General features: G+C 38.2%; 1 protein-coding gene across 1 annotated transcript in view; it reads left to right on the top strand.

The window, feature by feature from the left end:
• Positions 1 to 5,131: 5,131 nt before the first annotated feature.
• Positions 5,132 to 16,233, top strand: part of APBB1IP (amyloid beta precursor protein binding family B member 1 interacting protein) — a 44,057-nt gene continuing 32,955 nt past the window's right edge. Inside the window, exons 1-5 of the mRNA XM_061351292.1 lie at positions 5,132 to 5,203; positions 8,340 to 8,427; positions 10,255 to 10,535; positions 12,114 to 12,191; positions 14,035 to 14,194. Of these exons, the coding sequence (XP_061207276.1) occupies positions 5,132 to 5,203; positions 8,340 to 8,427; positions 10,255 to 10,535; positions 12,114 to 12,191; positions 14,035 to 14,194 (679 nt within the window). The remainder of the gene's footprint in view (positions 5,204 to 8,339; positions 8,428 to 10,254; positions 10,536 to 12,113; positions 12,192 to 14,034; positions 14,195 to 16,233) is intronic.

The raw sequence follows: 16,233 nt of genomic DNA, 5'->3' as shown, positions 1-16,233 counted from the left end.
CATTTACTATCCCATTGGTTTTGAGTTACAAACTAGGACAAAATGATGCCTCAGTAGCTTTCCTTTAGGTTTTGATGCATTTTTTTATCACACTACTTTCACTTCTGTTTGCTGTTACCCTCTTTCCAGCTTTGCTCTTTATGGTGGGGCTTCTGTCACTATCATCCCTCTTTCCTCATTATCTTCTTTTTTTTTGGTGCCTTTGATATGGGATGATCTATTTTGCATAGCCTGCTGTAGGTAAGGGTAGATCTCTGATTTAAGTGATGTAATCATTGTAAAAAATTGTAAAGATTTCTTCGTTCCACCCCAGGAAGCATTTAAGCATGAAGCGTTAGCAGAAAGTTACAGTGCTGGTAGGGGTCACCTGGATAGTCAAACAGGTAGTGTTTGTTTTGGTGGACTTGGTGTTCCACCACTTACGCACTGTAGTGCAGGGACTAGGAGGTGAGGGTGTGCTTTTGATCTTTCTGTGTGATTTGTAAAAATGTACTTCATGCATTTTTACCCTTGCTAGATGCATATGTAACGGTTTAAGAATAACAACAATGCGTTGAATTTTTAAGAATAACAGCAATGCATTCTGCTGTATGTCTTTGTTCTACTGATACTGTGCTGTTCCTCATTACTTTTTTGTTTGTAGCCCTTAGGTTGATTAAACTGCATCAACTCAACTGAGACTGAGTTGCAGAGATGGTAATCTCATGTGCGATACCGTTGGCGTTTCCTGTTCAGTATTGCACAAGCGCTTTGAGCTTGTTTTCAAATTGCAAGTGCAGAAACCTTGTTACCATGTGACTTAGACCACTCTTCCTGTTGAAAGGGACTGTCTTTGACTAACTCTCAAGGCTATCAAATTGTAACAGTTCAAAATCTGCTTGGTGCATGCTTGGGTTTTTGAGCTGTACCATATGATCTCCATGTCAGCTTTTCATCATTTCTTTTTAAGCAGGGTGAATATTGTGCCATTTTTTTACTACTCCTTCTGTTAGCTTCCTGCCAAGTGATAATGATTCTGCCAAACAATTCTATTTTGTACGTATTGTCATAGACATAGTGCTGTGTTGTCTTATGTCAGCGTGCAAATCACAAAACTTTCTTCATTCTTAAAAAAAAGTTGTTCTATTATTCTCTCTAGTATCTTAACAAATAAAAATGTATGTAACCATGCAAAAATCGCATCCTGATTTTAATGATAGAAGGAAAGGTGATGCTGCTTCACCTGTCAGTGGATGACACTAAATAACACAGGTGAAGTTGTACTTAACCCTAGTGAGATTGTGCATCTTGAGACTGAGTTCAAGGACTGTTTCTCCATTCTTGCATCTGAGCAAGAAATTTCTCAGTATTTTTCTTTGTTGCCCTTGAGTACTGGACCATCCCCATGGGAAAACAGTGTTGTTCACTATCAGCAAAGTACATTGCTCATGCACACGCAGCAAGTTGGACCAGGGAGTGTATGGATCCATCCCTGTAGGCTAGCTTGCTTTCTGTGCATCTGCCAAATTTTGCTGGGTTTTGAAGCGAGATAACTTCACTCCAGCTTCCCAGCACATAGCTCAAAGAATGTATAGATTTACGTCTCAATTTCAAAATAAGGGTATATAGGGAATAGATATTTAGAAGAGGGAAGAAGTTTTTGTGCAGGTCTGTTGCCAAGTTTAGGAATCCAGTGCACAGGAGTTTTGTACTGTCATCCAGGGCAGGAGGGCTGGTTCTTGTGAAAACAAAATGGTTGGAAACCCCCTCACAGAGCACCTGAATGGTTGCAGTAGGTCTTTGGAAATTACAACAAATCATGTGACAGAGAAAAGACAGACACCATAAAAGGCAGACTCGAGCAGGTAAGGAGAAGTAAGAACAAATACACAGAAACCACTTTTTTTTTAATCAGGTGAGCTAACATGCAAAGATGTTAGAAGTACAAAGATACAGTAAAATAAAGGGTTTTGTTATTCCCATCTTGATTTAGATTTAAATTATTTTTATCAGTAAAGAGGCTGCTAAATCTGAAATTGAAAAGGCAAAAACCCAATAGGTCTAGGAGGTCTGGGGGAGTTCTGGTAAATGGTGGAGTGAATAAATGCATTGATAAGTCAAAATACAGTGAGTCGATGTATGAGTATGTATCATATAAACCTGTGAGGGTTTAATATGTGTAAACTAAATAGTGAGGCTTTGTGGTAAGAATAGCAAGCTGAAGAGAAAATGCCCTCACCCATTAGATATATACTATAAGAAAGGTGGGAGTATTTTTTAAGAGGGGAAAAAAAAAGTTTTTCCTGAGATCTCACTGCAGATTTGAGAATGTGAAATTTGGTTGGAAATAAAAGTCAAGGAAATACCTTTGCCTGTATGCTTGGTGTTACTTCAAAATGTGGTCTAGAAAAAAAAAATCAGTTTGAAAACCAGTCACTTTTAAAATAGGTTAGATTTCACATGTATGCCTTCCCACAAGCCCCTGCTTAGCATGCTTATTCTTGACAACCACAATTTCCTCTTTTTATTTTAATTCTGAATATTTTGTGATTTCAATCTTATGAATAACATGAGAAACTTACTGTAAAGGTACTGTACTTTTTGTTCTCTTCAATGTATTGTAGTTGTTAGTGATTTTAAGAGTTACCAGTATTAGTACTATATACAGAATAACCTGACAGACAAGTTACTCTTTAGTGGATATAGAGGAGAACTGAGTATGAAACTTGATATTCTTCTGGGGACTTTGATAAATCTTTCCCCGTTTTTTGTTAACGATAGCTCATACACCCGTAGGTTTCACTTTGAGTTTCTAGTTTGAATAAGTTCAAGGTTATTTATAAAAGTCAAAAGAATTTGATGGTCTAAAATGCAGCAACATCTTCTGTGAATGGGATAGTTCAAAAATCTGTATCCTGCCTTGTCTGTTTGTTCCTTCTGTGGCAATCAAATAAAAGAAACAGAAGTTACTGTGGAGAGGAGTCAAAGAAGAGGAAACTGGACAGATACTCTTTTGCAGTTCTGCATTTTGGTGACTCGATTTACTGTCTTTTGTCAAGCTTTTCTAGCTCTTATAAAAATCCGTGATGAATTTGCAGGGTTCTCATATCAGTTTAAGAGATCATTCAGTGTGTTTTAACATAAGAATATTTCCAGGGTTTTTGCTGATTGTGATGTTAATTTTGTCTTCCTGAATGCAATCAGTAAAAAATTAAGATAAAAGAAAGGTACCGGCAGGGGCAATGTCTTGGTGACAACCTGGCTTTGTCAGCCTGGTGGTGATGATGGATGTCTGTTCATTGAAAGTGACACATATTTCCTTCTCAGAACATATGCTCAGGCCTTCTCCCTTCTCCTATGAGCCTAATGTAAAACAAAACAAAACAAAACAAACCCTAGTATTAAATATTATTTATTTGAATTGATAAGGGAAAGGCATCAGTGACAAATTCAGCTCCAATTTACACTGGAAGTTCTTACAGAATTCCTTGCACATTTCTTTTTTTATAAGATTACATTGTTTTCCTTATGGATTAAATGTGTCTGAAGATTCATAATGTCATGTAATTGCAAAGAAAGAAGCTCTAAATTTACTAGAACCTAAAGATCCTGTGATTTGGTGAAAATACTGAATAATCTAATATTCGCTTCTCTGCCTCCCTATCCTCCCTTTTTTTTTGTTCACTCCTGAAGAAGGTTCTTAGTGTTTTGTTTGGGTTTGTTTTTTTTTTTTTCCTTTTAGACAAGTTTTACTCCTCCTCTTGATGAGGTCTCCTCATTGTAAACCAATAGTATCTTTTTTTTTTTTCTTTCCATTTTTATATTTCTGTTCTGGAAAAATAAAGCAGAATTTCAGTTTGTTAAAGGCACCAGTATGAAGACTTTTTCCTGCAGGTAGATCTAGCCAGTGCTTAAAAACCCCACAGAAATATACAAATGGTTAGAGCTGATAAGATTCTCCCAGCAGATACTTTGTTCTCTTTGATAAGAAAACAGGAAAATGTAAAATTATTCAGTATTATTTAAGCCCTAATGAGATACTTGTCAGTATGAACTGAAGCTCCCATTTTTTGTCACATAACAAATCTGACTTTGCTCTGCCTGATCAAATAAGTGTCATTTTATCTATCCTTTTCACGAAAATTGATTCTCCAAGTGCCAGGTGTGTAGGAAGCTACACAGCTGTTGGTTCAAATAAATGAATTAAGATTCAGTAGTACCCAGCCACTGTACTGCTGAATCTACAGAAATGGAATTTTACATAGAAATTTCTGTAGGCTAACTGTGAATCAGAGAGAGAGAGTGAGCCATCCAGTGTGGGGTTGTCAGCTGGATATGAAGCAGACAACGTGACTTTAGCTCTCCATTCACTTTGTCAAGTGTGACATCTTCCATTACATGGACATAACTGTGATCTATCTACCAGTGGGCTAGGGTTACTCTCAGCCTTGCCAACCATATCCTATTATGACGTCTTTAACTCCATCGAGTTCCCAAATCTTTAAGTCTTTGATTTCTGGGATCTGAGCGAACTGTGAAAGTTCAAAGTCCACTTCTGGGTTGCCTGTGACTTGTTATACCAGCTACAAAAAATGTAAGCAGATAGGATGTGTCTGAGCCTGACTGCTGAAAGCTATAGATACGTACTCCTCAGGAGTTCTGGTGTCAGAGCTAACACAGATGGTAAGTGGACAAATGGACAGACCAGTCTTGCTTATGTTGATGTCAGAAAGACCAAGTCCAAAGGAGGCAGATCAGCTCAGATTGTTCCAGTATTAGCTATCATGTTAAAGACATGCTACCACATAATTCTCAAGCAAAAGATACTGACTTCAGTGGTTCAGTGACCTTTATTATTTAACTGTGGAATAGTTACATGACTTAACATGTTCTGTTAAATGAAGAGCAATAAGGTGGAAGAACAAGATACCTGCTGGTCTTCCTTTCTTACCAGGCTTTATGATCATTAGAGTTGTTCCTGTCCTGTGCACTAGCCCACTAGTGGAGTTTTTTGCAAGTCATGAACAGTTGTTCTAAAGTTAATTGGAAATACAGTATAAAGGAACCTTCCATATCCTCTGGGTTTGGCTGCTGCTGGCTTTGAAGTGAACTTGTGATAATTCCTTGTTCGTGATTTTTTTTTTTCTTTCAGATGGAGCAAACCTGTGATGATATAGATGAAATGTTCAGCAATTTACTTGGGGAGATGGACATGCTGACTCAGGTAAATTATGGAGTTTTTTATCTAGATGAGAAAAATAGCTGTTATGTGTTAGAGAAAAGAGGTGACTTTTCTACATTTTTCATGTACCTCCACTCTGAATAAATACAGATACACTGTAGACTTTTTATTTGAAAAAAACCCAAACAAATAAGCAATTTAAATTCTCCTGGACTTGATCCAAAGAAATTGAAAGATCCTGTCAAAACAGGAAGAGTTTGAGTGAGAATCTTCAGGAATGAATGCTTTGCACACATGGGTAAAAGGGATGTAGCCTGAATGTCAAATGTAAACTTTGGAAATGAAAGCCACATTTATGAAGATATGCAGAAGAGTGAATCTTTAGATATGGCAAAATATTGAGCTGCTAAGCAAGGGTAGCATTCAAGAATATAGAGACATTATTGCCCCTGCTGCAGTGCAAGCCTACTGCTAAACCTATAGTCATGGAAAACATCCTACAAAACCTGATGAAAGGAGAATTTTCTTTCACAAAGTCAGTAACTTTGTTGTAGTTTAATAATATTATTCTTGAAACCACTTAAGCTGTTGTCTTGGATTCTGTGTGAGTTTGATTGCTTACAGCCTCTGATTTGAGGGGTCCTTCATCTTAGTGAATCCCAATGCTTGCCAAACTGAATACCAACAGTTCTGAGCCACTGAACAGAAATTGTGCATCAGCTGTTTGAAAGCCAAAATTTAACTTGACATTCTTAGCAGTCAGATCACAGTACTTTGCCCCTTGGTAGCCCTTCTGCTTTTTAAGGGCTTTTTATAACTTTGCATATTTATTTTATATATATATGTATATAAAGGGAGAGTGGTTTAGGATAGCTTAATTTCAATATTATGCCTTGAAAATCAACAAAAGACTATGTGTCATAAGTATTACCTCCTCAGATTGGACACAGCACTCTCATGAGGTCAGGTGATGGGAACAGAGTAAGAGAGTGAGCCCCTTCTCTCTCTGCTCATAGGTTCAGTACTGGGTAGGACAAGGTCCTAAGATGGAGACTGACTCTTTCTCCTCTCTAAAATGCTGACATCACCTCTTACCTCAGTATTGTATGGGAAGAGGAGACAGGCATATCTGAAAGCCTGAAGACTTTCAGTTAACAGACTTGCATCTGTTAGTTCATCTAGACTCTTAAATTTCCAAAATGAGACTGTGGATAGTTTTTCACTCTTTTTTGTCTATCTGTTCCTAAAGTTAGTGTAAATTATAGAAACACACAGAATTGCCTTCACATTGCATAAAAAGGCTGAAAAATAAATTCAAATTTAGAATTGGACTTTTCGGCTGGTTTTATGTACTACTTTTCTTTTTTTTTCTTAGCATTTTATTGTTTTCTGTTCAATTTCCCCTTGCATTTACTTTCTTCTTTTCATTTTTTTCCTCCACTTTTATGGCCTTTAAGATGCTACAGCTTCTTGATAGGTTAGTGATGAGAGTGTTCCTTGTAAGCTCTTACAGTCTGTTTCATCAGTACATTTTCCTTTCTCGCTGTCTTTTTCGTGGGCATTGTAGAACTATCTTGTGTTCTTAATTTCTTCCTCTTGCCCTATTTATACATTGTCTATTTTGATGAGAGTGAGTATTAAACCAGAAACAGTGTTTAAAGCTATCACTGCTTTGATTTCCAGCTCTGTATAACTTCAGAAGAAACCAGCATATCCTGGGTGGGAAACAGGTGAAAAGAGCTGCCAAGAAAAATATTTGCATTAATTTTCATGGAAAACACCCTTCTATTTCAGGCAGCTGTTAAGAAGTGTAAATGCTCTGGTACAAATTGAGTTTGAGCACCAGGAGACAAGCATCTCACAGGGGTGTATGAACAAGGATATATAGCTTGTAGGATAGATGAAGTAATCCTTCCATTCTGCGCAGCATTGGTAAGACCTCAACAGGGAAACTGTGTCCAGTGTTAGCACAGGATTTTGAGAAGTTGCATCACTGGAGAAAATCCTGAGGAAAGTAATGGGAGTGATGAGAAGGAAAAGAAATAATCTGTAAGAAAAGATTGCAGGAGGCTGTTTAGAGAAGAAGAGAATTACAACAATCTTAAAATACATCAAAGGCAGCATCAGAGCAGAAAGATTTCTTTCCTTATGTCCACAGAGAGCAGGACAACAAGGAATGATCTTCAGCTGCAGCAAAGAAAGTATAGGATGAACATCACAAGAAAGATTTGATGGGAGGAATAGTGGCCTCGGTAACGAAGCAGTGGAACAGGTTGCCAGAAGGGATGGCGGAGTTTATCTAATAGGAAGCTTTTTAAATCAGGTTAGGTATGCGTTTTTCAGGTATCACCAAGGCATAACTGACCTGCCTTAGAACAGGTGCATGGTCCTGTCCCTTGAAATTACTTTCAGTCCTGTCTACAGTGTTTGTTTATTAAAGATGTCACTTTTCTGATTGTGGAAGGGAGAACGTATCTTTTTCTGTCTCCACTGTATGCACTTTTCCTGACTTGTGAAGCACTGGTTCCAAGCCTGCTTCCTAAACAACAAGTGACAAACTAGGAATTATCTATTTAACTATGCATATTTGCAGTTTGTATTGCAAACAGCAGCATCTTTTGTTGTCTGTTGTGTTTGGGGGTCTTTTTTTTGCAAACAGCACAATAAAGCAACAGCTAGGTTACATTTACTAAATAGTAACAGTAGTAAATAAAGCACTTGGGAGGAAATGGCACTGTAGCTCAAGTGTGTACGCAACTAAACTCTTTCAGCACTCTCCCTATCCACCTCACCCCCAGAGGAACTCCCCAGCAAACCCTAAAAGCCAATCTGGCTTTATCCACTGTCTCTATTAGAAATAGCCCTAGCCTCTGCTGTTCCCCACACAAAGCCTGAGGGTTGCCTGACAGGAGCTGCAGTTGGCGTGGGTCAACACTGTATTGAGAAGATTTCAAACCATAAACACCTGGCATGATAGTGGGACAGTGCTTGAACCCTTGTTCTGGCCCTGTTTCGTTTGCCGATCTAGGCATAATCCCAGAAACAAGTGCATGTCATTCTGTTGCTTGAAGAAGAATCTATTTCAATAGACAAATTCAGGTGGTTGATTTACAAATGTTAATCTGTAATAGTAGTTATGTCATCAGATAACCTTGTTTTTTTTCTTCTACCTTTACAGAGTTTAGGAGTGGAGACTGTACAACCTCCATCCCCCAAAGTGTCCAACAATGAATTTAGCTTTACAGTTGGTTTTAAAGATTTAAATGGTAAGTAGCTGAATGGACTTTCTGCTTTTTATGCTTGTTTAAACTACCTCACGGTAACAAAGGAGAAGAAAAACTTCAAATATTCTTAATTAAAAACAAAACAAAAAATGTTCTGCTGGATGGGGAGGTATATTTGTGTCTCTCAATTTAAGAAACTTTGAAGGGGCCAATTCTTTTTAAGGGAACATTGCTCAATCTTATATAGGTGTCAGACTTGAAAATGAGTGCAGAGGAAAATAAAGATGAGAGGTCCCCCAAATAACTTTCTGAAATGCAGCCTTTCTAATGTAAAGATTGAACTTCATAGAAAATGAAGTTCCTCAGTGTGAGGTTAGAGCCGCATAAGCATTTTTGTCCAATGAAAGTATCAGCTTCAACTACTTCCACTTTACATTGCTTTTTCTCGTTCTGGTTTGTACTGTTGCTTTTGCGTGTACAGCTGCTTGCTGGGGCTGTGTGGCAAAACAAATGAGGGAATTTATTCGAGTTTCAAGAAAGAATGCTCCCTTTGGTTTTGTTTAGTAGTAGGTAGTTTGTTTATTTTTTGTTTGGTTTGGTTTTTATTTGTTTGTTTTTCTTTCTTTGTTTTGCTGGGAGCTGGTTGTTTGCATTTGCATTTGCCTGAGCTGGCTTAAACCTGTGTTTTTGTCCCAGAATCAGTTCACTCTCTCAATCTACCTAATGTCTCCACCAGCAAAGTGGGAAGAGGCATGTAACTGGAGAGCCAATTTTCCCACTGAAAAGAAAAGCTTATAAAAATACTCTATTAGTATAACAGGTAAACCGAGACAGTCTGGTGGTATATTCACTTAGTCTGATGAATGACATATTCTTTGTTGGACTCGATCAGCATTTTTTGGTATCTTGCTCAGCATTCTCCATCCTTTTCCAGGACCCCACTTAAAGCTTTCCCAGTTTGTGGTATTTTTTTAAATTAGATTCTTCAAAGGGATTTAAATCACTGGATCTCTTGGTTAAAGAATATTATCTTCTAGAAAGCTGAATCATCCTGCAAGGTGTTATTCCACAGGATCTCTTATACCATGGCTGGTTCAAGCAACTGAAAAAGAAATCACGTATGAAGTTCCAGTTTAGGATTTTATCTTGTACCCTGACATTGTAGAAGACAGAAAGCAAAAGTTACAGTATTTACATTTGGTTGATAAGATGCTTTTGAAAAGAGACTGTCTTGTTTGTTCTTTGCTTAAAGAACATAACCCTGTATATTACATGAGGTATGTCATAGATGTTGATCACACAATTACTGATGGGCTACAAATGATACCGTCCAATTTCCTGTGTCTTACAGTCCTCTGATTCTGCTTCATGTTAATTTTAGAGTGGTAGAATAGCAGTAATATATGAAGATATTCTTGATCTAGGCCTCAATTACATGATTTGTTTTGTGCTATACCAAAACTTGCTAAGCATTTATGTATGTACTTATTATCATAAGTAGATGGCTTAACGGCAGCTAGTGGAATTTCTTGAATTCATATCACCAAGCATGTATCCAGAAATTTTGCTGGATCAGGGCCAGGTTTGGTAATGTCTTAAGAGCCAGAGGCTGTATCAGTGAAAGTAAAGCTTCCTGTCCTGTTTAATTTGTATTCATAGAGTTCCTTGTACTCTGAACTTTAGTATGACCAGATTAATGGCTATTTCTAAAACACATTTATTTCTTGAACCCATTTAAAATGTTCTTTCCTTTTCCATAACCCGTGTATCTTACAGGAACCATGCCTTCTGCAATTTAGTCTCCAGTGAAATGGAAACAGTGGTTTGCATTGCACTCACTCTGACACATTTTGTGATTTTTCTTTACAGAATCCCTAAATGCCCTAGAGGACAAAGACCTGGATGCTTTAATGGCTGATCTTGTAGCAGACATAAATGATGTTGAACAGAGAACTTTACAAGCCCAGAAAACTTCTGGCAGCCAGCAGAATACACTCACTCAGCCTTCAACAGGTTTGGATAGTGACATTTATTCTAAATTAGGTCCCATTACTGCACAGTTTGGGGATGACTTGCCCCCTCCACCTCCAGACCCTGACTTAGACCTTCCACCACCACCACCACCACCTCCTACTGAGCCACTCACCCAGGTAAGCCTGTTCTGAGCATTCACAGGTTCTTTTAATTTTGCAAGTGGTATTTGGCATTGGAACAGCAGTGCATATCCCAACTAGAAACACTGAAGCTGGTGGAGCCAAATTCTTAGGTCATGTAACAAGGACATTAGGAAAACCTTTTCCGTTTCAGGCAGTGCTGTAGCACTGGAACAGGTGACCTGGAGAGATCACAAAAATCTTTCCTTGGAGGTTTTCACAACTTTGCTAGGCAAAATCATGGCTGACATGATCTAATGTTGTTGTCTCTCCTTCAGGTAGGTGATGCAGATTGCAGATTTTCATACCTGTGGAGATAAAATAAAAAAAGACTTTTTAAACTGATTGTCTGGTGTTTATAGCGGAGAATTTGACAACAGCAAACATGCTTGAAGCCATCTCTTTCAGGTTGCACACCTCACCTTGTATTTTTAACAACCTAAAGTTCATAGTGTCACAGGGAAGTAGTGACAAAACAAAAGATGTTTAATTCAGCAAGTTAGTCAGGAGTACTTGAGTTATGTTTGGACTTGCCTCAAAGCTTGGGATGAAATAAGATAACCTTCTTAGTTCTTCTATTGCTATGATCCTATGGTATCTCTGTAAGAAGGAAGTGGAAGCAATGCTTACTTAGACATAGCTTCTTGCAAGTGCATGTCCTGTGATTACAGTACAGAAAATGTCCTTTTCCAATTCTTTTGTGACTGGAGGAGACTACTGGAAAGTAGATGACAAAAAGAAATGGTCACAATCTGTAGTCACAATCTACCAGTCACAGAGGTGACAGTAGGCACTGGCATCTGGTACGGGTACCTAACTTTCATCAGCTGAATCTTGGATCACAAACCTCACTGATATTAGGAGAGAGGCATGGTATTGATACAGCTGCTTTATAAAAGAAAAGCTGGGTGATACTGAGATTTTTAGGAGTCTTGCTATAGCATTCAGCAAAAGCTCAAATGAACTTGAATGCTCTGTGTCTATGTTAATATGAATGGGTCTGTTACTAGAATAAAAAGCCATGATACCATCCAATTTAAGGAGGTGATCCCCCCAGTAACTGTGCATGCAGTAAGAGCTCATATGTGGCAAGTGAAATAATTCAAGTAAATTAATGTACTTAACATACAGGGTAAAATTGTAAGTGATGTAATTGCAAGCCAAGTTGTCAGTAAGATTCTAAAAACTCTAGTTCTGTTAACCCCATCAAGAGGTGAGTTTTCTTACAAGCAGCTGCATCCAAAATGCTGTTTCATTCAGGCTAGATCTTCCTTAATCTTCTCTTTTGTATCAGCTGTAACCCATATGGAAACATAGAAGGGCTCAGTTTTCAGGCGTTCCTGTAGCATTTGAGGAACAGATCATGTAAGAGCTGTATGACCAGGCAACACAATGGAGTACTGGACTTAAAACTGTAGCTGATGCAGGATATTAGCTCAAAGAAAGTTGGGAATTCCTTGTAACTATGAAGTTTTCCATGACAAACCTTATGTTCGGGATATAAATAACAAGAAAAAACTCTTTCCAAATAAGTATAAATTGCTAGCCTCATTTAAATGTCTTGTGTTTTTTCAGGAAGAACAAGAGGCACAGGCTAAAGCTGACAAGATTAAACTTGCATTGGAGAAACTGAAGGAAGCCAAAGTTAAAAAGGTGAGCCTTAAAATCATGAACTGCCATCATAAGAGCTACCAGCCAAGTGTTTCTTATTCCTGTTAATAATAAATTCTTACTGAAACAGCTAGCAGGTACTTTGTCTGTACCTTGAGGTGTCTTACATATTCTGTCTCGTCATCCACTAGGAGAAAAGTGTCTGGGAGGATGATGCCTGTGAGGAACTTATTTTTAAGAGGGCTTGGAAGGTTTTGCCTTCTTTTTTTTTTTTCCCAGTGTTGGGGCAAAGCCCACTGTTCTGATAGGTTGCTTCAGAGAAGGTGGAATGTACATAAAAACATTGCTTTTTTATGCTGTGCTGATTCCAGAGGTATTAAACTTTTCTTTTACAGTGGACATAGATGTAGCTAATCCTAATTAAGTTAATGAGGGTCTTCTTGCTGAATCTTTCCACAGCAGTGTAGTAATGTACAAGGATAATACAAATTATTTTAGACCAAGAATTCAGAAAGCTTCTGGCCAGTGTCTGCACAGTACTGCAGTGTGTCATGTAATTATGACCACACATCCTAAGCTAGTGTTCCAGCTGAACTCAACAGAAGCTGCAGGTGTTCAGTTACTCTGAACACTGGCACAGTTTGCCCAGGGAGGTTGTGGAGTCTCCCTCCTTGGAGATACTCATAAGCTACCTGGACAGGGCCCTGGCCAATGGGCTCTAGGTAGCCCTGCTTGAGCACAGAATTGGGCTGGTGGTGCCTTCCAATCTCAGCCATTCTGTGATTCTGTGAAGATGAAAGCCGCATGTGTGTTTCTGAGCAGTCAGCTATAACCAGATAACAATACCCTCTTTTCCCAGACATGTTGTATATTATCCATGTACAATATTTCTTTTTCTCCATAATCTACACTATGGCTCAGTTGCTTATTTTAGAGAGGAAAATACTTGGAAGCATTGGAATCATAGCAAGTTCGCAATTTTTTTTGTTTCATTTGCTTTTACTTCTCAGAGATAGTGTAGGTCTTCTCCTGGGGGTCAACACTCTCTGCTTCTACCTAATCTTTGCCAGAGATTGTCTTTATAGTACCAGAGCTTCTTATGCACACATTTTAAAATAAGGAATTTTTTAAACAAAACACCATTTTAGTTCCAGTTTCTACATACAGATCCTGTAGACAATTATTCTTCTGTTTTCAGTACTAATGGAGCATTTTAAGCACTTTCCTTAAAATGTATTTGCAGTTCTTAATCACATTTTATGTACTCCAGCATTTTCTTGCATTGTTCCTCTCTGAATAGAAGGTCACACAGTGTCTTGTTTAAGAAATACTTCACACTATGAAGAAATAATGAGTGTCTTAGGTCAATTTGGTTAATATAAGTAACTCATCTGCTTGCTTATTGATGGGTTTTGGCCTACTGCCCATCTTAGTACAATCTGATTTTAGATTAGTCTGTTGGCATGGCAAGATTCTTCCATTCTTTTTCTTATTTAAAGCTAAATTTTCCACCTTTCTAGCTTCCACTAAGGACACACCATCCTTTTGTACTTGGTTTCCCTATCAAGTATTTTCCTTAATTGCACATCTAGTAGATTTAGAGAAGAGATTAACTTCTGCTTTTTCTCCATAGCAGTTTCACCTTTCCTGAAGTCATGCACAGGACAAGGTTCAATTTTCTTTTTTGAGAAAAGGTAGTTATTTTGGTAGCAATATAATGTGAAAGCTTCCAAGCTGTTTTATTCCTTCAGCTCACTGTGGGACAGGGTGCCTTTGAATCAGTAATAACCTTCAGCCTTAATCTTTCTTATCTGTGTTAGCAGATTCAGACTAGCCTTTTACTTGCTTCTGAAATTAACTGACTCTCCTCTGACTCTGTACTCAGCTTGTTGTCAAGGTGCACATGTACGATAACAGCTCAAAGTCACTAATGGTGGATGAGCGTCAGGTGACACGGGATGTTTTAGACAACCTCTTTGAGAAAACTCATTGCGACTGCAATGTCGATTGGTGTCTGTATGAAGTGTATCCAGAACTGCAAATTGGTAAGTGGTGTAATGACGCATCATATAGAACATAGATACAGTGTAACCTTTGTTGTTGGTAATCTTGGAAAGGGAATTAGTAATATTTCTCATGCCTATGTGTCCACTGGTTTTGGAACATCATACTCTCTAAGCTGAGGGATGGTGTGGGAATGTACATGGGCCATTCTTGCTGTAGAAATGAGTCTTCCATTCATCTGGGCTCTGAGCTGCAGAAGGTTCTTTGCCCACCACCATTTCCATCATTCTGTTTCACAAAATGTAAAGGGGCCATGTGATTCCACTCTTTGTCAAGGCAGTGGCAGACCCAAACACACAAGTACTCTACTCTTTGAAGAGAGGATCCAGGGCTGAAGTGCTGTCAATAGGCTGTTACATATTGGCCACACAAATGTTTTAATTAAACAAGACTGTCTGAGAAGCATTTTAATAATTTCTGATGGTTTTCATTTGTGATAGTTTTTTTTCTTGTAGCTGTGATCAAGACATTGCTGTCTGACAGAGCTGCAGCTTTGCTGGTGGTACCTTATGATTTAGGAAGCAACTAACCTAGCCTCCAGGTCCCTAAGAAACAGCTGTGCAAATGTTATATATTGTTTGTTGCAACTTAATGAGTTTTGTCTCAAAAAGGCTTCAAGGCTGAGCAAGCAGTGGCATATTTTCTAATTGTGAGTTATTTCAGAATCTTTTTATTGTCCAGGCTGCAAAGGTATCTGCATCAAAAGGAAAAGGCAAATTGCCACAACTTTCTTCCAGGGTCACATTCGACCTAGAGACACAGGAAGTTGTCAAGCAGCCTTTGGCATTCTCAGTTTACAGTAAGCAGAGTTGTGAAAATGCACAAAGAAAGTTAAATATCACTATTGCACTTTAACAGCCCCAGGAACAGTCATCCTGCTAACCTAAAACAAAGAAATGTAAAAATATCTGGAAAAAGCCTGACTGCTCTTGTGCAAGGAGATACTTTTCTGCTAGTAAGAATGGCAGAGACATCAACTGCCGGGCTATTCTTTCTACTCAGTTAAGATGATACATGAAGCAATGTTGCTGCATTCTTTTGTACCTGCTTAGCTTAAGTGGGGAAAAACTGGAAATGTCATTAGACCCTAGAAATGTCACAAGTGTCACTGAATAATTTTGGAGTGTTTCCTTGTCTTGAAAAGTTGCTTCCTCTGGTCTAGTGTGACTTGGACAACGTTTATTACAATGACAGCACGTAGACAGATTGCATTATGTTAGACCTAGCTGATGCTGGGTGCTTTGAGTTAGGGTATTGGTATAGTAAGGAATTACTCTCATGATGAATATAAACTATTTGAAAAGCCAGGAGAGAAGAAGTGTAGGAAAGGAAATAAATCAGCATTTGGTGTAGAATAAAAGGAAAAGTCTATGAACTCCTGATCTGTCACCAGGTCCAAATCAGCTGGGAATGGAGCCTTTTTGTTTGCAGAAGAAAATTTTGATATGAATGGAATGATTCCAGTGCACAGCTACCTGCAGGAAATGTTGTTTAAAATCAAAATAATGTGAACTGTTCTTTATTGCCAGTATACTTCTTGACAGTTCTAGATAGCTCTGTTACTACCAGCATGCTTAGAAGGCAGGCTTTCCTGCACTTTTCTGCGCTTTTCCCTTCTACAAGAAGCAAATCCCAGCAGCAAATATTTCAGGCTGAACTGAAAGTCCAAGCTAGTTTCATGTCAGAAGATCTTTGACGGAGTATCTTATATATACTGTTATTTTGAGAAATGATGATTGCAAATAAACTAAACTACAGCTTTAGATTAATTGCCTGTTAAATATCACAGATAATCTCAGTAGTGAGATGATGCTATAACACTGGGCTGTACATACCAGCAGTATTTTGCAATAAAGAGTATTGCCTTATAATAGGCATCCAGATTTGACATTTTTTAGGTAACAATAATAATAAAAAAGACCCTCCTAAGGGTGGTAAGATCATACCTCTTATACAAGAAAAGCCTGGTACTGGAAATGAATGAACAAACGTACATGTGGCAAAATCAGTGTTAAATAGG

This window comes from Neopsephotus bourkii, unplaced genomic scaffold, assembly GCF_033783945.1.
Source record: "Neopsephotus bourkii isolate Nb327-2 ecotype Australia unplaced genomic scaffold, CSIRO-AGI_Nbou_v1 NB_53, whole genome shotgun sequence".
NCBI classification, from domain to species: Eukaryota; Metazoa; Chordata; class Aves; order Psittaciformes; family Psittacidae; genus Neopsephotus; species Neopsephotus bourkii.
This window is presented reverse-complemented; position numbering and strand designations above follow the sequence as displayed.